The sequence below is a fragment of the Hippoglossus hippoglossus genome, chromosome 4 (genome assembly GCF_009819705.1).
Source record: "Hippoglossus hippoglossus isolate fHipHip1 chromosome 4, fHipHip1.pri, whole genome shotgun sequence".
In the NCBI taxonomy this organism is placed as follows: Eukaryota; Metazoa; Chordata; class Actinopteri; order Pleuronectiformes; family Pleuronectidae; genus Hippoglossus; species Hippoglossus hippoglossus.
In genome coordinates this window covers 18,355,160-18,380,531 of record NC_047154.1, presented here as the reverse complement: position 1 = coordinate 18,380,531, position 25,372 = coordinate 18,355,160, and the positions used below count along the sequence as shown (strand labels likewise).

The following is a 25,372-nucleotide window of genomic DNA, read 5'->3' as shown; positions in this document are numbered from 1 at the left end:
CTGAAATTGCTGCATTACTTACTTATTATTCCTGTTGTTCCTGTGGGGACGGCCTGCTCCAGCACTGAACGCTGGCATTTTAAAGCTGAGCTGTGACACGGCTCCTGTGTTTATGCCCTTGTGCCGTTATTTCCTATAATCTGTCTTATGTTGCCGTCATCATTTCTGTATCTGTGTCCGAGCAGGGCTCCACCACTGACGGATTGCTGCTATTAAAAAACAGGTCCCTGTTGCTCAGGGAGGAGAAGCTGCCTCTTGCTCCACAGTTTCCCTCTCACTCTCCCTCTTTTCTCTCACTTTCACCAACATTTATTCCGTCTCTCTCTCTTTCTTTCTCTCTACATTGTTATTGCCCCATTCCTACACTTAGCCATGCTAGTGTCCTTGTTCTAGTTATGGCTGAACGATAGAATATTAGAGGGACTGAGATGGAATTAGTCACAAACGTTTATGGTCTAGGATCATGAAAAATGTTTTGCAAGTGCAATGCTTCATTTCTAAAGATGCAAATTACAAACACATTTTCAGTCACCAGCTTTGTTGTTGAATAAGAAATTGAACCACCATTAAAAAAACAAACAAGTCATAAGCGATCACTTCTGAAAGCATTTTCCCACATTGTAGTGAATATGTTTTAATACCAAGATATTTAGTGTCTCTTCACTTCTTCACTTCTTCTCCATGGTTTGAGCTTCAGGTGTCGAAAGGTGATTTTCTAATGTTTAGGACCAGGGCATGAAAACAAGATGGCGCCTCGGTGTGTTTGTGTGCACTTTTTGTCTCGTTGTGTTTTCTGCCGTGATACCCGGAGCTCTTTCATTAGAGAAGAGCTCATAAATATCATCTGATTTATTATCATTTTTGTGCTCATCAGTGGAATTAGTTGAACTTTCCGTGGCCAATAACAGTCACTGTACACACTGGAATTCTAGTGTCTACAACCTATTGCATGATCCTTTTTCTCGTGCTTATAATAGTTTTATATTTATATTGTTTGCTATGTTTTGGAAATTTTGATGTTTATGCTTGCACAAACACACCACATCAATTCCTTATATGTGTGAACCTATTTGGCAATAAACCCTGATTGTGAGATTTTGAAGAAAAGGTCAATTTATGTTTATATCTCATGTCAAAAATATGTTGTTTTGTTTGTGTTTTCTTTTTATTTATAGTTACTTATAATACAGTTTATTGTTAAACTGTAAAAAAAAACAACCTCAATTTGCATTCCCTTGTCATTAGGGTTTGATAACGACATTCAAGGAATGATTGACAGTTTTTTAATGTTTTTATTGGTCGAGGTATCAGGATCAGAAAATGTTTTACAACCTTATATCAGTATCGGCATGTGACTCTAAAAATCTGCATCAGTTGGGTCTATAGTTTTGCTGTAATATGCTGAAATAATATATAAAAAACATGTTTAATATCTGATGTATTATTCAGTTCACATAATTGTTCAGTTAAAATGAAGCATAAGATTATCTTTCTCAGTTTTAATGGTCAGATTTTTTTAAACCAGTCATCAAAAAAAAAGAGCTGATCATACTTTACATCTGCTCACAGACACACACACACACACACACACACACACACACACACACACATACAAACTAATGAAGAGAGAAATATTTCCTCTGTCGCGTCTGCTCCTCAAAGCGTTTCTGTGCTGAGGTGTTTGATCCAGTGTTTAAAGCAGGATGTAATTCGGGCTCCGTGGCTCAGATGAAAAGCACATCTCTCTCGTTAAGTCTTTTTTTCTACATATGCCCATAAACGGACAAGGAATGTGTCTGGAGAGAGTCACTGTTAGATAATGACTTGGCTGGGATGGAGTGCACCATCCACGGCCTGCAAACTCCGAGAGCTCTAAACTCTGAACTTCTTAAAAATGTGTCCGATGATGTGTCCAGAAAACTGTTCCCACAAACTGTTGTTTCCAAAAGAGACGTTGGTTTCAAATGTCAGCGACGCTCTCTTCATGGTTAGATAGGCTCAGCATTATAGAGATAATGGTTGTGTAATGGGAAACAGAGCATGAGAATGATGGCAGAGAATAAAAACCCTACAGTGTAATCTGCTCCGAGTGAATTTTACGGACATGATTAAGGACACATGAAACCATCTGCAGTGGAGCCATTAGAGCCTCCCTGTAAACATGTCCACTTCAGCACAATGAAATCCCATCGGAGTGCAGAGCGGAGAAATCCAGCTTCAAAATGACCATAATGCATCATGATTCTAGTTTCACTAACACAACAGAAGCCATGTGATGTTTGTTTAGTCTGAACCTGCTGAGTGTGACAGGTTTACTAAAAACTGCTTCCACTGAAGATCAAAATCTGTCTGTGTGTGTTCATCAGCTCCATCATCCATCCATGTATCCATCATCTATCCATCTGTCCATCTATGCATCCATCCATCCATCCATCCATCCCTCTATCCATCTATCCATCTATCCATCTATGCATCCATCCATCCATCCATCCCTCTATCCATCTATCTATCTATCACTTTATCTATCCATCTATCCATCTATCCATCTATCCATTCATCTATCCATCCCTCTATCCATCTATCTATCTATCACTTTATCCATCCATCATCCATCTATCCATCTATCCATCTATCCATCTATCTATCCATCCATCTATCCATCTATCTATCTATCACTTTATCTATCCATCTATCCATCTATCCATCTATCCATCTATCCATTCATCTATCCATCCCTCTATCCATCCCTCTATCCATCTATCTATCTATCACTTTATCCATCCATCATCCATCTATCCATCTATCCATCTATCCATCTATCCATCCATCCATCTATCTATCTATCCAGTCTGGAGCCACTCCCAGGTGACACTGGGTGAGAGGTACATCCTGTACAGGTCGCACATTGACTGGCTGGGGGTTTCAATTGGTCTGAAAGTCCGAAAGTTCTCCCACTGCAAACAAACTACACCATGGTTCAGGTCCATCAGGTCTGTTGGTCCGTTGTTCCGAGCCGTACACAGGCAAGTTAGTGTCAACACTAAACCTAAGCTGCATGTGTTGACTGTGAGAGGAAGCTGTCATACCCCCAAAAACCCACAGAGACACAGGGAGAAAATGCAAACTCCAAACAGAAAGGTCCTGGTTGGCCGTTAGGTTTGAACCCAGAACCCTCTGGGGCAACGTGCCGCCCCTCAATCATCTCATCTTTATAAATTACATAATAGAAAGTAGTCACACAGAGTCTGGTTGTTTGCTGAAAGAGAAGCTTTGGTTTATTACCATTTAGACCTGTTTTCTTAGCCACAGCCCTCGGCTCTCACTGTTATGATAAGGCGGTAAGGACCAGAGACAGTGCTGAGATTTCACAACACAATAAAAGGTTCAACAGGTTAATAAGACCAACAATCATCCCGACTTTAAACAAGCCAAAAGCTGAGCGGGCCTGTACAACACCACTTTATTTGGAAGTAAAAAACTAAGATGAGCACACTAACCAGTCTGTGAGTTATAATGGATGTTTGCAGTTGATCATTTGGGTCATAATTTTATCATTTACCCATAAACTCTTTAGTCATCACATTGAATTAATTTATTTTCATTGGACTCTGAGTCCTCCGCTTTTGTATTCAATTATTTATGTTGGCTGATATGATTTAATTCACGTAAAACAAAAGTCCATTTAAGGTCTTGTATGATAGGGAGAGCCCAGTTTCTTCATTTTTCATTAACTATGAATCTTTTTAAAGACAGATCACAACCTCCTCTGTTACACAGAACACATTAACTGCTTCACTGTCTCCTCGGTGTTACTGGACTGTGAGATCATTATTATATCAGGGACCAGGCAGCTTCATGAAGAGCTTTCCAGTGGACCAACAAAGTTATTTTAAAATGAAAGTGGCATTATGAGTATAAACTATTTATATATTATACTTGAAGTGAAGCTGTTGTGACTGATAATAAGTTTGAATTGCTCTGTTTTGAGTGTGAAATATGTGATGAGGTACATTTTGTATATTTCAGATATTTCATCCTTTTGCCTGCTGTAGTTTCTTCAGTGTGGACTTGTTGGGTCTGACTTTGTCTCAGCCACACACAATGTGACAAGAGCATAAAGTCAAAGCACAAACACCGGACCACACCTCATTTTAAGACCAACACGTCCTCCTCCACAAAATGAGCGCAAGTGCATTTAATATATAATAATCATAATAATCAAGATAATCATAATCATAATAATAATAATGTTTTTTATATTGAAGTAACGTTGCAACTGGATTGGAACCTGATGATTGTGTCAGTCTGAAATCAGCTGAAGGGCCCATTTCCAGAGTTGTGAAGTTGGAGTCTGTAAACGTGTTGTTTTTATGTGTTTGGAGCATTTGAACAACACCAATAGCAAAGAAAAGGGATCAGACGTTACAGGTGTATAAATAATTTAAAACGCCTGCTCCAAAATGTCTGCATTGGCTAGAAGTTATATTGTTTGTAGCGCTTGTGAGAGATGGACATTCAGTTTGCATATGCACATTTTCTAACAGTGTAACATTTGATAAGTTGACTTTAAAAGCCTCTATTTTAGAGCTGATATTAAAATTATTGTTGATATGTTGATGTAAAGGTGATGAGGTCAGCAAATAATGTACCATGAATGTTCATGTGAATTTGCCGAGCCAGCAACACATTTTTCAGATTATTCCGAAAACTACGTGAATTCACCATATGACACCTGGACGCTGCTTTGCACTGCAGGTCAACGATGAGGCTCTTCACGTCCTTGTGCAAACATGACATGAGTCCCATCAATGTGCCTCATTTAAGCAAATTGTCAACACTGAAATGTTTGAAATGTGTAAAATATCCTTAGATACTAATTTTGATGAAAGAACGTTTCTCACTTCACAGACACAGGTTGATGTCACCATGTACTAACCATGTGACTCTTGCCTTTCATCTAATTGGCCCTTACATGTCAGCTCCAACATGCCTGCAGACGTGGATGGGGGGTGACGTGAGAGGAGACCTTCTATTTTCAGCTATTTTCTTTTCAAGGTACGTTCACATCCATCAGGAGACCAAAAGAAAATCATCTGCAGCTCTTACAGGCATTTTTCCAGGGCCCCGTATTGTCCAATCCATTGTTGCCTTGCTTCGAGTTTTTAATAGCAGAATAAAACATATTTGTTGTGTCTGCGCTGCTTCCATGGAGGCATTTGCCACAGGTACGACCCGCTGGCTGAGTTCAGGCAAAGTTCAGTCAGTTGTTTTCCCACGAAGCTCTGGTGCTCCATATCGTCTGCTCTACACATTTACAGCTCATTAGGGTAAAGAGGCAGCAGCCCGCTCCAGGGCCGGTGCACTGTAGATGGATGTGTGTCGGCTACAGAAATAGAAAAACAGATGTATGTGTGTGTGTGTGTGTGTGTGTGTGTGTGTGTGTGTGTGTGTGTGTGTGTGTGTGTGTGTGTGTGTGTGTGTGTGTGTGAACTCCTCCTTTTCCAGCATAAACACTGACCCTCATGGGGACCAAGGCCTGGTGCTCATGAGAGAAAATGTCATGCCTGAGGTCCTTGTTAAGATTTGGGGTCAGATGTGAATTGTGGTTTTGGTTAAGATGAATTAGTCACGGGTTAGACGAGGGATTGGGTTTTGGTTAGGCCACAATGAATGGAAGTTAATGCAGGGTTGCTGCCCAAACTGTGTGTAGGATTAGGGTTAGAATTAGGTTTAGGTTAGTGTTAGAGCAGGGGCTACGGAATGCATATTGACCATGAGTGGCCTAAAATAGATGTACAAACATGTGTGTGTGTGGGAGACAAAAGTTCAGTCCTTGTGAGGCAAAACATCCTTTCTGAGGTGCTGGTTAGGAATGCAGTGGTCATGGTTAAGGTTAAGTTGGGTGAAAAATGCAGCACTCTGGATAAATGCTACTGGGGACACTGGTGTTCAGGGAAATGCATAGAAAAATACCTTAAAATTACTATTTTTTCAGTCAAATGTGGTCAAATGTGAAGACGAAGCCCAATTCATGCTTCTGCGTCAAAGCTACGCCGTAGTCTATGTGTAGACGTGTACCCTACGCAGAGCCCTATGCCGTACCCTGACGTGCACCTCCCCAAAAATGTAACCGCAAGAGCTGTGATTGGTCCGCTTGGTAGCATCGCATCTCCGGCTGACTCGCCGCCATTTTTGAATTGGGTTGAAGGTACGAACACGGACGACGTCTTTCTTTTGTTCATTGCAGTTCTTTAAGAAAACGTAATTGCTCTTCAACATCTATTAGCTCCAACTCCAACACGATCCGCTTAGTAACACTCGCCATTGTTCTGGAGTAAGCAGAGACGCCAGAGAATTTGTAAATAGGTGGACCAGACCAGTAAGATGCTCGACCCTGTGCGTAGGCTACGTGCGTACCTATGTCGTAGCATCGACGGAGAACCATGAATTGGGCTTTAGGGATAAAGTTTTGGGTTTTCTATGTGTGTGTGTGAGTATGATGGATGCAGGCGACATTGGAAGAGGACATGTGTTTCGGTGGTGAGTTCAAAATAAAACACTTGTATTCGGTCAAGGAAATCCTTTGCAGGTTTTAGCTTCACAGAAGAATAATGTAATTTACTGGGTTATTGTGGATCTGAGTATGAAAAGTACAACAAGATGCACTAGTTTTACTGCAAACACACTTGTTGGGGACTAATGGTGCAAAGTTAATTGTGATTTAAATGTTTCAGAATGGTCGGTAATGTTATGATCTGAATCTCTCAGGCAGACGTTAGTAATTTATTTTCTCAGCCAAGGATACAAGATAAAGAATGTCTTATCCCCTCATGTGTGTACCTTGGAGTAATTGACATAACCTAGTTTTTTGATTTAGTAAAGTAAAATAACAACACAAGAGAAATGTTTTGAAAAGATATTGGACGTGTATTAAAACATTTTCACCATGTCAATGCAAAATACCCACATATCATGATCATTTCAGGGTAAATCTGGAAACTTTTTACCTCAGGCATTCTGAGAACGACTGGATTCTTCTGGATTTTTGGACTGTTTGAACTTTTATTTCCTGTTTTGACGTTTTTTTATGTTGTGTTTGTGGTTTAACTTCCTGTCGTCTTCTAGTTTCCCACTTGTGTGATTGTCTGTTGCAGTTATCTCTGCCTCTCCTGGGGTATTTAACCTCTCTGATATCAGTTCTTTGTTCTCATGCTTCTGATCGGCTCCTTGCTGAGTCCAGCTGTCGTCCACTCTTGTTCCTTTTGTCCTTTCGATTTTCTGTTTTCCTCAACTCTTGTTGATCTGTTGTTTATTCAGATTAAATATTCTTCTTTACACTGACCTGCCTTGGGGTTAGAGTTACACTATATCACACATGCATACAAAAGGATATATTCATATACACCTTTATGATATTTGACTGACCTCAGAGTGTTTATTTTAATCTCAGTGTGGTTTTATTTTATAACACTTAAGGTAAGGGTTAAAAAAGTCATTTTAAAATTCAGTTCTGTGTGGATTTTTTAAATATATTCCCCAGCACTCTATCTTGCATAAATGCTTATTTCAGGTGGTCTTAATCAGTTCAAATAACACTAAATATACTTCTGTGAATTGTATTTATTATATTTATTGCTGCTGTTATTTATTGTCATGATATCATGACTTATTTTTCTTAATTTAACACCCGGGGAGGAGGCCTTGGAAGTCGGGAGAGTTTTTTGTAGGACCTAAAACTGTAGCTGCCCTGACTGTGCCTGTGGTTTTTAAACCTTCCTTTATTGAATTATTCTAATAACTTATTTATTGATTCTTCTCATGGTGAAACCCCAGAAGAAGAGGAAGAAGACGACAGTAAGTTTATTCAGGTCTCTTTGAGCCTATAGCTGTTTAAAAAATGTTTACCTATGTGCATGTTTCCTCCTTCTGGTATCTCTCCACAGACGAGCAGTGAGACTCGGTGATTTTACAAAAAACATCTAATTTTTCTTCCCAGACTAATGACTGAAGTTGATTCTGGAATCAAGAGTGGAAAGTTTTACGTCTGGTCTGTGAAAGGATTTTACTTGGGAAATGTTTCAGGGAAGAAATCCTCTGTCAGTCAATGAGTTATAAGTTTGTCTGGAAACTGTTGAAAGTCTGTGGTCGCTTGAGGTCTGTTTGATATTGTGTTTTTAAAAAGACCTTTAAAGGGGACATAGCATGCCCATTTTACCACAAGTTGATATGGTTCCTTGGGGTCTCAATGAAATGTCTGTAACATACTTTGGTCAAAATACCACAAGGATCATTTAAAACAGCACCCTTTTTACCCTGTATAAAACAGCCCTCCACAGAGTGACCTGTTTTGAGTGCCTGTTCCTTTAAATGCTAATTAGCCAGCTCCCCCCTCCCCCTCTCCCCCCATGATTTTAAACGATATAAATTACATATTTTATATGATATAAATTATCAAATATGCATCCCATACTTTGTATTCCCCTTCTGTTGTCCTGGAGTTTTAATTTTCCCAATCACATAATTAAATGTCCCCCTCTGCCCATCCACAACAACAACAAGTGGAGAAAGCAGAATCGCGGGCTGACCTTATATATACAGTCTATGGGGCTGACCAGTGTGGAGAAATGCACGTCCCGTGTGAACAGCCAGGCGGCTGCGCGCTTGAGAACGGCGCTGCGCTGCCTCGCAGTGGCGCTTCCGCGTCCGGTGTAAACCCGGCGTAACGAGTGGGGGGGCTCTGTGTGTTTGTGCCAGTGTTACAGTAGTGCTGAACACTGCGGACGTCTTCCACACTGCTGGCTGTGTGGCGTTGACACAAATTCCAGCTCACGCATGGGAGAGCGAGCGGTCGCGCCCGAGCAACTGCTGCAGCCTCCCAGTCCCAACGATCCAGACAAATGCCACATGTGAGTGAATCGCGGGCTGACCAGCGCGGAGAAATGCTCGTCCCGTGTGAACAGCCAGGCGGCTGCGCGCTTGGGAACGGCGCTGCCTCGCTGCCTCGCAGCCTCGCTGCCTCCGGTGTAAACCCGGCGTAACGAGTGTGGGGGGGTGGGGGGGATGAGGTGGGGGGTGGGCCAAGGCCATGTAGGGAGACTTCCAGTGCCTTGTTACGACACAAAACCCAGGAAGCTCAATCGAGTCACTCAAGCATGACGTTTCTGACTTAGAGGAACCATAACAAAACGCGCGAGTGTTTTTTTCCCAGAGTTTTTGGGTTGGTAGACATGCCAGATACCCACATTAACGTGAAGAAGCACTAACAAAGTGGAATTTGCATGCTATGTCCCCTTTAAGTAAAATATACAAGAGCAGGTCGAGATGAAATTCAACGATCCAGCAGAGCGTCCATCGTTTAGTTTGGTCTGTCTTCACATTCTCATTCTATATCTGGACACTGTTTTGTCTGAAGAGCTGAAGCCCTGATGTTTGGTAGAACTTGCAACTTTTGTTTTAGCAAAATATCTGAGTGTAAAAATAGGCGAATGTGACGAAAACACATCCACAGCTGAATGAATGGTTGAGTAATCACAGTTTATTCGTGCAGCGCTGGCATGCCACCAGACAGCTGCTCTGGTGGCATGTTGTTTTCATTCATCTGCATGTTTTTAAGACTTTTGCAGCCTTGATGGTTTGCGTGTGTCAGCACCTCAAACTGTAGAGTGCACCGCTCCGTGCTCCATTTAAACCTCCATCATTGTGTGCTCCAGAAACCGCGTCTCGCTCGCCAACTACCAGTGATGAGGAACTAAAGTGTCAACCTGAGGACATTAGCACCTGACCGTTAATGCGATTAGATACCAAATAGACCAGTTTGGAGCTCAACTGAGCAGCACCTGTTTGTTCCTTCCCAGCAGCTGGAGGCTTCAGTTTCGCGGCAGCGGGGAACAGCGAGGCCACTACAAAGAGAGATGTGGTCGGCGCTGCCGTTGTTCTCCTGCTTCTTGTTTGTTCCTTTTTTGACTTTATTTTTCAAAAAGCCCTCTGGTCTCTAAACCCCATTGAGTATTTTTGTTGTAGTACACACAGGATGTAACAATCATGAGACATACTAGTATTATTAGCTGCTAGAAGACGTGGCAGTGGTTGGTCCCAGTCACAACTAAGTACAGAAATTCACTGCACACAGAACACAATGAAAATATTCTAATTGCAATTCACCTAATGAAAATGTGCTTGGGATGCTCGCATATTTTCGTCATGGCAACAGCCTTCATAGAAGCACTTCCTCTTCAGCAAGTGGTCTTCAAAGTAGAAGCACAACATTCCTTTTGTTGTTGCAATGCTTTGTATCGAGCTGAATTTACAGGGCTTTTGTTTTGAAAAGTGGTAAAGTTGGGTCTGATGATCGTGTCGGTTGATTAACAGACACAGCCGACATGCAATGTATGAAAAGAGTCCATCATTCAAACTCATATATAAGCCACACACATGAACAGTAAGAAAGTAAGTTTAGTTTCATCTTATGAAAAAACATTCACTATAAACATCTTGACTGCAGATGAACCAGGTAGAATGAACACAAACTTCCCCCTGCATTATAGACTGCATATAAAATGCTTTGAAAACAATGTCCAGCACACACACAATAAAAAGTGACAGTACATTGTGTTAGAGGAAGACTCACTAATGACAATGCATCATTGTGAAGTAGCTCCAGAGCATTAACGCAGGCCTCGTTCCAAACAAGCATGTTTACAACAGGCTCTGCCGTGGTAAATACATGATGGAGCAAAACTGGTTTCTTCAACATTACACCTCTAATCTTGGCTTCACTCTGCTTGTCATCTGTTTTCTCCCAAGAGTCTTTACTCATACACCCAGTGCGTGAAGCCCAAAGGATTGTTTGTATGCATTAAATTGTGGTTATTTGGACATTCAGCGTTCCACTCCTTATCTCCAACCCCTTTCATCTGCCGCATGAGGATTAGATGAGGGAATATCGGTTCTGCATTTGTCGGAGGAAAACATCCACACTGCCCCGGAGCTCAGCCGCAACTTAGTGAAGTAAAACCACCCGCTGTGCTGAGGTTAGTTTTTATATGTTGCACTTTACTGCTTTGCTGTTTTTGCTTAAGTTTTGGGTTTTAAAGTTGTGTTGTTGTTTGGGATTTGTATTTATGAAATATTCATAACAACCAATTTTAATAATTACATGCAAATATATGTCGAAAAAGGAGGCAAACATTACAACTAGTTAAAAGAAATGAACAGAACAGCAAAAACCGAGGGATTAATTTGTTATTTCACCGGATTATTCTACACTGGACATTCCTGTGACCCTCAAAGGATAATAACAACAATAATAATAATGACGATAACAGCTGTTACAATGTGGTTCACAAACAAAAAAATTCTGAATACAAAACATCAAAGACGAGAGGCAAATAAGAACAATGCCATCTAAAATCAGACGGCAGATGAAACAATACAACATTATTTGAGAATAATGGCAAATGAAAAGGGGAAGAGAAACACAAGTAACCAGCAACATAAGCTCATCAAAGGATAAGCATGATAGATGATGGATGGATAAATGTATTAAATATGGAGCAAGCCATTGATGTAAAAATACTCACAAATCCAGTGATAAACCTAATTTACAACAGCTAATATGTTTTGTAGGAAACCAAATTACATTTTCTATTAATGTAATAAGGAGAATTGATTTTCATAATTGGCAAATCACACATTGTTTGATATTCAACGTATTAGAAAAAATATTCTGACAAGATTTTTGGTCAAATGATCTGATCCTGAAGTCGGCTACAATGTCCACTTGTGACTTCAGCATTATCAAATGTTTTCATGGTTATATTTAGACACTCGCAGCAAACATCAGAGTTAGACAATAAACAAAGTTGACAGTGAACCTAGACACTGAGTTCATTTATTTTATTTCACCACAGAGTAACTGAACCAGTGGAGTAGAGTGAGGGTTGGCTGAGGGAGATCAATTTGTGCTGCTCAGCCCTGAATAAGTAACTTTCTATAATGTGTCTCAGCTGAAGCTAATTGCACCACCTCTGCTAATTGAGCATCAGACGACAGTTTTCTATGAGCAGCACTGTGGTGCAGCAATTAGCAACTTGATTCACTTCTTCCCACACAATGGAAGAAATTGACACTGGTAATAGTCCATTTGTGTGTGTGTGTGTGTGTGTGTGTGTGTGTGTGTGTGTGTGTGTGTGTGTGTGTGAACTCCTCCTTTTCCAGCATAAACACTGACCCTCATGGGGACCAAGGCCTGGTCCTCATGAAAGAAAATGTCATGCCTGAGGTCCTTGTTAAGATTTGGGGTCAGATGTGAATTGTGGTTTTGGTTAAAGGGGACATAGCATGCCCATTTTACCACAAGTTGATATGGTTCCTTGGGGTCTTAATGAAATGTCTGTAACATACTTTGGTCAAAATACCACAAGGATCATTTAAAACAGCACCCTTTTTACCCTGTATAAAACAGCCCTCCACAGAGTGACCTGTTTTGAGTGCCTGTTCCTTTAAATGCTAATGAGCCAGCTCCCCCCTCCCCCCTCTCCCCCCATGATTTTAAACGATATAAATTACATATTTTATATGATATAAATTATCAAATATGCATCCCATACTTTGTATTCCCCTTCTGTTGTCCTGGAGTTTTAATTTTCCCAATCACATAATTAAATGTCCCCCTCTGCCCATCCACTACAAGCACACAAGCAGACAGACAGAGAGAGAAAGAGAGGTGGGGGGGGGGGGGCTATGAAGACCATCATTTACCCCCGAACCCCGACATTCAACGGGTACAACAACAAGCGGAGAAAGCAGAATCGCGGGCTGACCTTATATATACAGTCTATGGGGCTGACCAGCGGAGAAATGCTCGTCCCGTGTGAACAGCCAGGCGGCTGCACGCTTGAGAACGGCGCTGCGCTGCCTCGCAGCGGCGCTTCCGCGTCCGGTGTAAACCCGGCGTAACGAGTGGGGGGGCTCTGTGTGTTTGTGCCAGTGTTACAGTAGTGCTGAACACTGCGGACGTCTTCCACACTGCTGGCTGTGTGGCGTTGACACAAATTCCAGCTCACGCACGGGAGAGCGAGCGGTCGCGCCCGAGCAACTGCTGCAGCCTCCCAGTCCCAACGATCCAGACAAATGCCACATGTGAGTGAATCGCGGGCTGACCAGCGGAGAAATGCTCGTCCCGTGTGAACAGCCAGGCGGCTGCGCGCTTGGGAACGGCGCTGCGCTGCCTCGCAGCCTCGCTGCCTCCGGTGTAAACCCGGCGTAACGAGTGTGGGGGGACGGGGACGGGGACGGGGACGGGGGGTGGTCAAGGCCATGTAGGGAGACTTCCAGTGCCTTGTTACGACACAAAACCCAGGAAGCTCAATCGAGTCACTCAAGCATGACGTTTCTGACTTAGAGGAACCATAACAAAACGCGCAAGTGTTTTTTTCCCAGAGTTTTTGGGTTGGTAGACATGCCAGATACCCACATTAACCTGTAGAAGCACTAACAAAGTGGAAATGCATGCTATGTCCCCTTTAAGATGAATTAGTCACGGGTTAGACGAGGGATTGGGTTTTGGTTAGGCCACAATGAATGGAAGTTAATGCAGGGTTGCTGCCCAAACTGTGTGTAGGATTAGGGTTAGAATTAGGTTTAGGTTAGTGTTAGAGCAGGGGCTACAGAATGCATATTGACCATGAGTGGCCTAAAATAGATGTACAAACATGTGTGTGTGTGTGTTTGTTCCTGTACTTATATCTTTGTGAGGACCATTGTAATCATAGACCCTACAGAGTGAGGACATTTTTGGAAAGTGAGGACATTTTGGCCGGTCCTCACTTTTTCAATGGGCTGTTTGAGGGTTAAGACTTGGTGTAAGGGTTAGGGTTAGAGTTAGGTTTAGGTTAGGCATTTAGTCTTGATGGTGTTACGACCCTGAGGTCGTATGAAATGTCCTATGCATCAGTGTATGTGCTTTAATCTACTGTGCCTGTGTTTTCTCTCTCTCTCTCTCTCTCTCTCTCTCTTTCTCTCTCTCTCTCTCTATCTAACCCCTAACCCAGGTTAAGAGGACGGCTTCCTCCAGATCCTGCGGTGGGTCCTCTTGCCACGGCCAGTCAGAATCGTAACCTGTGAAATGTGTTAAGATCTGTTGCTTGATGTACCATCCCGGTTTGATAGATTGAATTTTTGTTTAACCCTTGTTTTCTCCAGTTTTTGGATTAGGAGTTAGGTTATTAACTTGTCTTTTTGTTTCTTTCATTTGAGTAGGTATGTTAGGTTGTTTTTGTTTGTTGTTTTGCTGTTGGCCCACCCTGAAGCAAAAAACGAGTTTGAATATACCTTTAAACGGGCTGTAATAATTTGTTGCTGGTGGTTCTTAGGAGCTGAGAAAATCATTCTTCATGCTGCGACTGGGTTTTCACCTGTGCCGGGTCGTAACAATATAAGAACAAATAAGGTTAGGGTACGGGGTTAGGGAATGTATTATGTCACTTATCACTATATATCACTAAGATAGAAGTACAAACATGTGTGAGAGACGGAGAGAGAGAACTATCAGAGGCTATCATCCACATCTGCATCACACGTGTGTCTTTGAAGTTACTCTGCTGTGTAAGCTGTCCAAAATCTTATTTTATCTAAAATGTGCAACAAAAAATTACAAACATCTGCTGGTGGAATGTTGAGCCTTTCAGCTGTTGTTTCATAATAGTCTTGTTCTAAAGTCAATGTCCTTTTAATGAGGCTGATGGCCCCATTTGATAAGTCTCACATCAACAGATAACTTTAGACAGATGCATTCTACTAAATAAATCGTAGTTATTAGCCCTCTGACTCCCTACAGTTATATAATATGATGTAAAAAAATATATTGTCCAAAAACAGCTCAGAATCATATGTATTGAAGTATCTTGCACTGACCACTTTCTGCAGCCTCAGCGATATCAACAAGTGTTCTGTTCCACCCGCCTCGCAAACACATGCATTTACACACATACAAGATTAATAAGTATTTTCAAAACAAACATGAGATAAATGCCCCCGCCCCCTTCCCCACTTTGCACCACTTAGCATCTCCAGCGTGATGCATGATGACATTCCTCTGCTGCTCATTCTCCTGCCTGAAACACAGCGTGGTGTCGTCCCCCAGCCCGTCCCCTTTGTCTTCCGGGGAGTGGTGAAGTGAGCTGGAGGCATGCACCAGGGGAAGGGGAGAGATGAGTATCTGAGCAGCTGTAGGAGAGGACACAGCTGGGGGAAGGGAGTGGAGATGACCAGGGGTTCCTGCTGACAGCCTCCTGTGGGACGTAGTGTAAGACTCCATCAGATGGGACTCGGCGTGTGTGACATGTCCCCCACCTCTTACTGTGATCGTTGTGTGTGTTATTATTGACCTTACAAGTGCAGAGGAGATGGAGCACAGAAAACCTTCCAACTGAGAGTCGAATTGGTCCTTGCAAGAGCTTCTGTGGTGGTAAGTTCATGTTTACTTAAACCAACAGACCATTTCAAGATCCGTGTTTATTTATGCAACTCCACCTATATCTGTAAAACATACAGAGGAACAAAACACTGTCTCTAAGGTCCTGTGTGCAAAACAGTTCACAGACAATCCAAAAAGCAGCAGTTTTAAAACATGTGCAAAGTTCAAGCAAGTGCAGAAGTTAAAATGATTTAATATAATTTGTCAACAATGACGAAACATGAAAGATTCAATGATATTTTAAGTTCATCATTTGGGAATCTAAACATAAAAAATGACACGTTAAAAAAGTTTTTTTAAAATGTTTAAATATTTGACACTGGAACTTTGTCAAGTTTAATATTAAGTTTAATTTTCTTGCTCTGTAATTTTAAATGCATGCTAGTTTAGAAGCAACGGTTTCAATGAATCATTTCACATTCATTCACCAGGTTTTTGTGGTAAAGAGCCTGAAAACAACTTCACACCAAAATATTTGTTATTCAAACACATCATGTATGTTATTCAAATACAGGCAATAAACTTTTTATCTAGACACTGCAGGACACCATCACTGCCTAGAGGTTAGGCACAAACTGCTTATTTCAGAATGAGCCCCAGCTCCACACCTTCATAGGGGAGCGTCATTTGCCAGAAACCAAAACGTCTGAGTTTTGTCACTTTGGAAATGATCCTGGAGAGTTTTAGAAGAAGCTTCCACGACAGAAAATACAATAAAGTCACAAATTGATCAACAAGCATGTTCCAAACACGTCCATCCTCCATCATTTGTGCCACTTGCAGTGCATTTCTGTATTCGGTTATGTCGTGTGTATTTTCAAATTGATGACGTTTTCTGAATGTTCTTTGTGTTTTCAGAAGCTACAGGGTTGAGCTCTCAGGGCCAACATTCTTAACCCTCACATTTCACACTGTCTCTTCAGGAAGTGAAAGTCACCATCACACCAAATAAACCCGTAGAAAAAAATCCACCTGCAAGTTAAACAGTGACTTTAAAAGGGAAAAGGGAACAGATCAGCAGCATTGACGTTTCGAGACCTTATTTAATCATTGTTGAGATAACTGAATACTTTTACACCAGTCAGGCTGATAAACTGGATAAAAACAAGACCCTGATAAGGAGGCTGTGATGTTTATGCATCGATTAATAGGCTTAAAAAGCACAAATATGAAAAACCTATATAGAAAACAGAGCCTCATTTACAGTAATCAAGAGCTATGACCATATAAAAGTTTTCAAACTGTTTTAATCAACAACCACATGTAGAGTATAAATGTTCCACACCACAAACCACATGAAAGGACGTTGCCTTGTAGGAGCCGATCTGTTTCGCATTTGAAAAAATAAAAAGTTTTAATGTCTCTCGGCCAATAAAAATAAATACAAAATAAAACCCCTCACAGTAACCTACCCTCCACTCAGGAACTTCTCCGAGCCATTCAGTACACTCTCCTCATAATTATATTGATGTTATTTCCCATTAGTTTGAACTATTTGACCGTTTTAATGACGCAATTGTGAATATGGCTGCAGAAGCTAACAGGCACTTTGGCTAATAGCACTTTCAGAAGGTTTTCAGGGGCACAAGAGCTGATGATGGAATGATGTTGTTATGATACAGTTACTGTTTAGTGGGAGATGCAACACTTTCCTCTCACTTCATAAATGTTAAAGTTTTCTACTTTCCGGAAAGTAAAAAATGACGACGAGTATTAGAGCCATCTTGAAGAAAAACAAGATCATTTAATGAGTACAAAAAATATAATTCCATAGCACATAAGGAGCAATGAGAACCTCCACTCCTTTTGGATCCAACATCTTAATAATCAGTTGCAGAAAGAAACTACAAAAAACCTTTGAATATCATACAGATGTAACCAATGATAACTTCAAACAGATGATTTCCTCCCTCGTTGTTTCTACAACATAGAGACCAAACTCAAAGTCCTGTGGTGCTGATGTGACAAAAGTATTTATTCATTTGTAAAAACCTATAAAGTACAGCTCCACATTCCTCATTTGAACACAAGCAACAGGCTGATCCTCTGATATCCTCCTTTTAACATTACACAAAAAATGTGACATTATTCTTGTAACATTATGACCTCATTCTCTTAATTTTTTTCCTTTAACTTGCCCTCATACTCGGCTATATAATAACCAGCTGTCGGGGCTTTTGTGGTATTATATGAATTCTGCATTTGTAAAGTGCCAAATCCGTTTCTCAGCTGCTTTTTAGATCTGGTAACTAAATGTGTTATCCTCACTAGTCATTGCAGTCCAGGGTGTTTCCCACACTATATGGCCAAACAATATGAGAAATACCTGGACAAGTTACAAATTATTTTATATACAGAAATCCTGCATGGGGCTTTTTATGACAGGATTTCTTGTTATTGCCTCAGCGTAAGTTGCGGCTTTCACTTTCAGTCTGATTCATATTTATTTCCTGTTGTTCATATGTTATACATGCTGAATTCTGAGCACTACAATCGTCTCATCTTGATAACCATGATAACTTAAAGGACATCACACTACACTTACGTAATCGACCTGTTCTCTTTCCTGGATGAGTAGACTTCACATCCTGAGCACTCAGATGCAGGAAGTTAAGCAGACAGTTTAAACCTATCAATAATACAAGGGAGTATTTTTTAACCCTAACCCTAACCCTAAACATAGCATTACTATTATATTTGCACAGACTGCCGTTTTAGATTTTAAAATCGAAATGTTTCTTTTCTTTCAGTGAATCCTTCAAGTCTCCCACGTTGTGCATGTTATATTTCCTGTTTATTTGTTTACCTTATTTCAGGATAAACAAGTTAGGATCAATATTTATATATATGCTATTCCATGAAACTAATATTTTCAACTTAAATCATGATTATTTATTTCCCAACTTGTTTTTCCTTCACCTCACTATTTACCTGGTGTAACCGATAGTTCCACTTTGCTTGAAGGCACTCTCATACAATGTGACTGTGAAAGGACATGTGGGGACAGGCCACTGGGGACAACATCCCAGTCCAATTTTTCTCACTGTGTTTGTTTTCGGTTAGTGGCTCCATCAGTACTGTTCTCACACAGTAACTGCATTTCCTGCCAGGATATGCCAGCTCTCAAACTCTGTTTAATTTTGGTTTCTATATGTCACTCTCTCCATTGCCCTGCTGCCTTTGTATGAGTTTTACTCTATCTGAGCTGTTACATTGACTTTATAGAAGCTCACATGTCCATCCTAAAAGTGTAGTTACTCTACGTCAAGTTGCTTTGGATTAAAGGATAGATTTTAAAAGGATATTTTGGTTTGTTAGAACTTGGGTCTTAGTTCTGTAGTTATTGTCTATCTTATCAATAAGTGCACTCACAAAGTACATTAGTAAACATTGCATCGCTGCATTGCCAAAAAGATGTAGGATTATTAGACAAACAACATGAGCAGTCAGACGATCTGACATTTTTAAAAGCACCAGATCAAAAGGAGAAGATGAAGGAAAAAGGCAAATTAATGACACAAACCATCCATCACAGTTTACAGGCCAATTTCCTGCTTCCATTTGACCTCTGTAGTTGTGCATGCACACTTTTATTCTCTATGACAAGGAATTATCAGTTCATTAAATCAAATTATTAAATCAAATTAGAATTTTGCGTGCTCTGACTTTAAGCTTTAGCTCCAAATAGAGTGGTTTGCAAACTCTGTCCAGACTGTTGGCTAATCTAAACCTCAGACTCACATGACTCTAAATTTATAAACATGTATAGAAGATGGATGAGTGAAGAGAGATCAGTTTTCAGCATCTGTAGTTTTGCTAGTCTTAGAATTAAGAATTGGATAAACACGATTTAGCATCATAACCAAAGGAGCAAAGAAAACACACAGCTTCATTTGAACACAAGTATTTGTAACACAAGTACTTTTAACCAGCCCAACACTTAGCTGGCCAGTTTTTGTGCTGCTCATTTGTATCGCATGCCTTACCTTGTCTTTTTGACGACACTTTGTACTTACTTTACTTTTCTTTTTACTTTTGAGGTTGAAGAGAGAGATGACATCCCACTGACTGGAACTGTGGTTACGTCTTTGAATTATCTGAAGCCAACGACCCTGCACCCGCTGGCCACCATGAACGCCTCAGTCCTGCCGCTCACAAACAACACCCCACTCTGCTTCACCAAGAACAGCCCTCCATTCAACTACACCCTCCCCATCGCCTCAGCCTACTACTCATCTATCTTCATGATCCTGGGCCTCACCTCTAATCTCGTCGCCTTTGTAGTTCTCCTCAAGTCCTTCCAGCGGACGCAGAGCCGCTCGCGCTCCTTCTTTCTGATCTTCCTCGCTGGATTGGTGTTCACTGACTTCATGGGTCTCCTGCTCACAGGCACCATTGTGGTCTCATTCCATGTTACTCACTTTAATTGGCGCCATTTAGACCCATACTGCCATTTATGCAACTTCATGGGTATGTCCATGGTGTTCTACGGACTGTGCCCGCTGTTGCTTGGCGCCACCATGGCAGTGGAGCGTTTCATTGGCATCAATCGGCCGTTTGCACGCGCCTCCAGCGCGACCAAGAGCCGGACAATCTCCCTGGTGTTGTTGGTTTGGTTTATCGCTGGCTGCATTGCGTTGCTGCCCCTAACGGGCTTTGGGGCCTACCACTTGCAGATGCCGGGCTCCTGGTGTTTTTTAAATATCAGCTCTAAGGGATATGACCTGGTCTTCTCCCTGATCTTCTCATTGACTGGGTTGATATGCATCGCTGTGTCATTTTTGCTGAACACGATAAGCGTGGTGACTCTGATCAAGGTGTGCTGCGGACAGGACAGGAGCCAGCGGCGCCGAGATCACGAAGTGGAGATGATGGTTCAGCTCATCCTGATCATGGTGATCGCTTCTAGCTGCTGGTGCCCCCTCCTGGTGAGTTTGCCGAAATGTAATACACCCTACACTTTAAAATATAGGTAAATATATAAGTGTCAAGAAGTTGTACAAAAATGTCCAAACACAAAGCTGCCAACCTTTAGATTTTTTACAGACATTTAAAAGAATGCAGATACAAATACATACATTCAGCAATAGGATTTATGTTTGTATTCAACATAGATTTCAATATTCAACACCATTAAGATATCATATAATCCTGTCAAAAAAAAACATTACATCTCTTTAATGCAAAGTGATAAAGATACACGAAAAACTAAATTCCTGTTCAAACAATATACTGTGAGAGTAAGAGTAGCATAAAATCTCGTAAATATGTAAATGATTGATTCTTTTATTTCATAAAAACTATTAAAAAAATTAAGATAAAAATACTTTCAGTCATGGTTTATCTCAGAGGCATCCAAACCTGACCCTCTTGTTCCAGCCCTTGTTGTTAAATGCTCTGCCCCTCAAATGTTTGAACTGTAATGAAGCATCACAAGGTCTCAAGCTGCTTTTCTCCACTTCCCCTCTTCATGCTTCGTTTCGTCTTAGCAATTCAGCTTCTTGACTATGGGATCTGACCTAAGTCCCAATCACACTTCTTGTGATGACACCTGACTCTACTTAAGGTGCATGGATGAAACAGCACCTTTAAAGGACAACTACCAGACTACTAGAAGTTGGAGCTTTCATTTCTTAAGCTGTTGTCAGCTGACACAGAGGCAAACATGACTAAAATAGGTAAAAAAAGGTTAGGTTAGCCAGGTTAGCCCATAGACTTCATATCAACAAGGACTACACATCTCCACTTCCTCCCACTAACCATCAGAGAAGCCAAAATATCCCAGATACAAACGCTACCATCTTGACGTACATGTGCTCAACCAATCAAGAGTCAGTCTCAGCTCTCAAACTTGTTTGTGCATGGTTATTTATTATTCTACCTCTATGAGTCATCAAATTCTACACACATTTTTGCAATTCACAATCAATGGTATCCACATGTCTGATGGAGCATATTTTTCCTGTCTAACCTCAGTTATATGACACCCTGCACACATATTTATTCTGATGAGCACGGTGACTGCTGCCCCTGTAGGAGATGAAATTGTTTTGTTCTACATACGAATGGCCCCCTGCAATCAGATATTTGACCCCTGGATTTACATCATGTTTCAAGTGTCCCGACTGAGGCGAGTAAAAAGTAAATCAAGAAACAATAGCACAGCTCCTCGTTAGCAGCTGCTCACTCCCATCATCACTCCCATCAGCCTAACTCAGGGCTGTGGTTGGCTCAGCATGTTCCAAACATCTGCCCATGAAACTTACTGATCACGATTCACCAATTCAGCTTCTAATTCATTACCCATGAGCTCATTCAGGGGAAGTCCTGCCTGTGTTTCATCTCGGTTTTGCTGCTGCTATGTAAATTTAATTCCATCCCTACTTTCATTTCACTGAAATAGTTTCTGATTCAGCTAAATGAAATGTAATGATGTGAATTTACTGTCTACTGTCTACTTGACTACGTTTACATGGACGGCAATATTGTGACTATTGATCTCATCCAGATTAAGACATTATTTTGGTTACGGTGTTTACATGAAATGCTGATAGAATATTCAATTCATGTTGCAGAGGATTGCCCAATTATTACTGTATGTCCAATACGCCATCACATATGGTATTCTGCCAGTTCTAAAACCCCAATTTGAAAAAGTTTAACGTAGGATTCTACCGTATATAATTTTGGGACTATTCTTTCTAAATGTATAAAAGCTACAACTCCTTTATATTTTTCCATTACACCCAGGACATGCTTGGTCAAGCTGTTGTGAAAACTCCAATAGGACGTTATTATGCGAATAAGAGACAGGCATGTCTACTCAAATGCTACAAAGATCGGAACACTGCACATGTCCAAATTCCATTATTGCTTATTCCGGCTAAGACCTTATTTGGGTTAAGGTAATCAGAAAGTTCTGTTTACAGACTGTTACTGTTACTTAGTCTATTGGCTTAATAGCGTTAATATCGGATATTGTTGTCCATGGAGCATAAACATAGTCATTGTCCCGGCTTTCATTCAACACCGATCCTGATAGCTTAACAATCTGCAGCCTGTACTTTAATGTAGTTACTCAAACGTTTCTTCAGAGCAGAGCTGCCCCCTGATGAATGTCATCTAGCCACAGTCCGTTACGAAAGTCAGGCCAAGTTGATACTCAAAGCTTGAAGCAGCCTTGAAGCCAAAAAGCAAAACCAGTCACAAACTGTGTAGAACTGTGCAGCCCCTGGAGCACGTCTGCCTCTGAGAAAAGTGTGTTTAACTAAAACTGAGACTTGGCATCTCAACACTTGCATGCAACAAGTTTTAAACACTGTGTAGTGATTTTGTTTTCCTTGCACTGCTTGGATGTAAAGCATAGAAGTGTTCGAGCGCCATCTGAATTTGGAAGTTGGAGTTAGTCTTTCCTAAAGGAGCTTGTTAGCATGTTTTAGCCCCACGTGAGACTCTTGGGCTAATGCTAATAAGACATAGACTTAACATGTGTCTGTATGCATTTAAAACATTAACCAATTTCATCTTTTTGTTGTTGTTTGCTTCTATTCTTTCCTGCAACTGTTTTCATTCCTCTCTCCTTTCCTGCTCTCTTATCTTATCCCCCCATCAATCTTTCAGATCTTTATTGCACAAACTGTGCTGTCTGGAGCTCCACTCCAGGTCAAATACCTACTGCTGTGGCTGCGCTTCGCCACCGGAAACCAGATCCTGGATCCCTGGGTCTACATCCTGTTTCGCAGGGCGGTTCTCAAGAGAATCTACCCCCGCCTTGACTGGTCCCGAGGCTCCATCATGACCTTGTACCCATCTCTCAGAGACACCATGCGCAGGTTGACACGTTCTTCAATCACCAGCACCGTGGGATCGAATGAAACGGGAGAGATGGGGAAATTAAATGGGACCCCGCCATCTACCTTGAAGCCGCCGCCTCCTTCTCCGTGATTGGTTGGGTTTTGAATTGTTGTTACAGCAGAATGTGAGAAATCATATTGAAGATAATACCTATTATCTGAAAGGATTCTGTTATCGCATACCATTGAAATTTCTTTCAGTATTAACAGCGACACTTTAATTCACAGCAAAGTATAATGATCGAGCCTGTTAAGAACATTTTAAGCTAACTACATGCATCACACACCTTTCAGGTTCAGTGTCGTCAAGTGTTTTTATGATGTTTGAGTTCAAAACATTTTATTGAGGAAATCTGTGGTCTTTGTTTTTATGTGATTCTTGTGTGATGTTGTTCCTTTTGAACCCATTTACATGATAGGTCGATGAAGAATTATTCACAGTTTGCAGGCTCATGCTCAATGGTCACGTGTTTTTCCTTTTCTGAAAAGTATTTAGATGAACATTTTGGGGGGAAACCCTTGAATCTTCAGCGTTATGGTGGAACAGGCGAATCCAGAGGCCATCAGACTGAAAACAGACTTCTGCTGATCTCATAGAGGTGCTTGAAAGTGAAAATGTTTTCATCCAGAGTAAAGTATGTCTCCATGTTTGCCTGGTGCCTTGTGCACAATTTTCATTTTACTTTCAACTGTAACTACTATATCAGTTTTTTTATTTACAATGGAAATACTGTAAAATCATGTGTAATAGGATTTAACATTCCACATAACTTTCTAGATATACACAAAACTCCAATATCTGTTTGTCTGTCATACACCACATGGACGTATTCAAGTTTGCCAGAAGAAGAAAAATGAGACCATTAAAATACAGTCTTATAATGTCAATAAATGACAGTATTTCAAATAAAATATTTACTGTGAAATGTGATCGCAGCTATATTCTGGTTTTAATATTGTGGCTGATCATTGTATATCCCTGTATGATTGTGATAGAAGTGTGTCCACTTTACTCACTGCTTATAGTTTGGTTTTCCTACGGTTTTCTTATTCAGAGAATTGTTAGTTTTAAGTGAATGGAAATTAATTTGTGCTGCTCAAACAAATGAAAAGGGCCATTTGAAAAAATGTGGTATAAACTACATTGAGTAAGTGAGCAAAGTGAAGTATAATTGTACACAAGGGCATGTATGTAGCTTTTGTAATTTGGGTGAACTGTACTTTTCTGCCAATCGTGAATAATATGGAATGTTAAAATGTATTCAAATCCAAAATTTAGGAAGAAAGTATAATTTCCTCATCTTGTTTTTGTCATCCTTGGTTTTAGGACACATAACTGGTGAATGAGCTCAACACAAATGGAATGTGGTTGTTTGTACATAAACTCGAAAATTAAGAAAACCTTCTCGAAGTGGACTATTCTGTAAAACATACACAGACTCGACAACTATGATTTCAAACTTGTTTTACTTACAATTTTAAACATCTTAAATGTGCCATACATTTTTCAGGTCTTCATAGGAGGTGCAATCATATACAAAGTGTGAAAACAAAACATCACTATCAGACAAATACTGATGTAGAACAAGATGAGTCGAATTTCGTTTATCAATTCGTCATTTTACTTGCTTATACAGTATGTGCAGCAAAGAATAGGACAAAAGACTTTATTCCCATTGTTTGGTGCACCAGAAAACATAAAACTCTCAAACTCCAACAGACAGTTTGATTCCCTTTTTTTGTCTAGTGAAGAGACAGGTAGAGAAACTGAAATATAAAGACTGCAACAACCTGGTCTACTATATTTACATCTTGTCTTAAAACAAATCAGAAATCATGGCAAATGTGGGAAGAAGGGAAAATGTTAGTGACCAAGAAGACCTTCATTTCTTCAGGCAATAAGAAACACATGGAACTCCAAGGAAATGCTTTACACGCACATCAGCTTATTATTATTTATTTTTTTCATTTTATTTTTATCATGGGAAATTACGTACTGACTTCCTGTTTGACATGATCTTGTGGAAATCTAAATTGCAGAGCA

At 40.6% G+C, this 25,372-nt stretch overlaps 1 protein-coding gene across 3 annotated transcripts; it reads left to right on the top strand.

Annotated features, from left to right (window-relative positions):
• Positions 1-15,133: 15,133 nt before the first annotated feature.
• Positions 15,134-23,939, top strand: tbxa2r (thromboxane A2 receptor). Of its 3 annotated transcripts, none has more exons than XM_034584155.1 (4): positions 15,134-15,466; positions 19,516-20,403; positions 21,472-21,605; positions 23,096-23,424. In XM_034584155.1, the coding sequence occupies exons 2-4, from the start codon at positions 19,606-19,608 to the stop codon at positions 23,271-23,273; spliced, it is 1,110 nt and encodes a 369-aa protein (XP_034440046.1). In that variant the 5' UTR covers positions 15,134-15,466; positions 19,516-19,605; the 3' UTR covers positions 23,274-23,424. The 3 variants fall into 3 exon arrangements, with proteins under 3 accessions (XP_034440046.1, XP_034440047.1, XP_034440045.1); XM_034584156.1 differs by having other exon boundaries at positions 21,472-21,616; positions 23,096-23,397; XM_034584154.1 differs by lacking the exon at positions 21,472-21,605 and having other exon boundaries at positions 15,142-15,466; positions 23,096-23,939.
• The last annotated feature ends 1,433 nt before the right edge of the window (positions 23,940-25,372 follow it).

Excerpts from the sequence above, each read along its gene's own strand:
- tbxa2r (XM_034584154.1), top strand. The coding sequence starts at position 19,606 with ATGAACGCCTCAGTCCTGCCGCTCACAAACAACACCCCACTCTGCTTC. Across the intron at positions 20,404-23,095 it reads GCTGCTGGTGCCCCCTCCTG|ATCTTTATTGCACAAACTGT; the intron begins GTGAGTTTGCCG and ends TCAATCTTTCAG.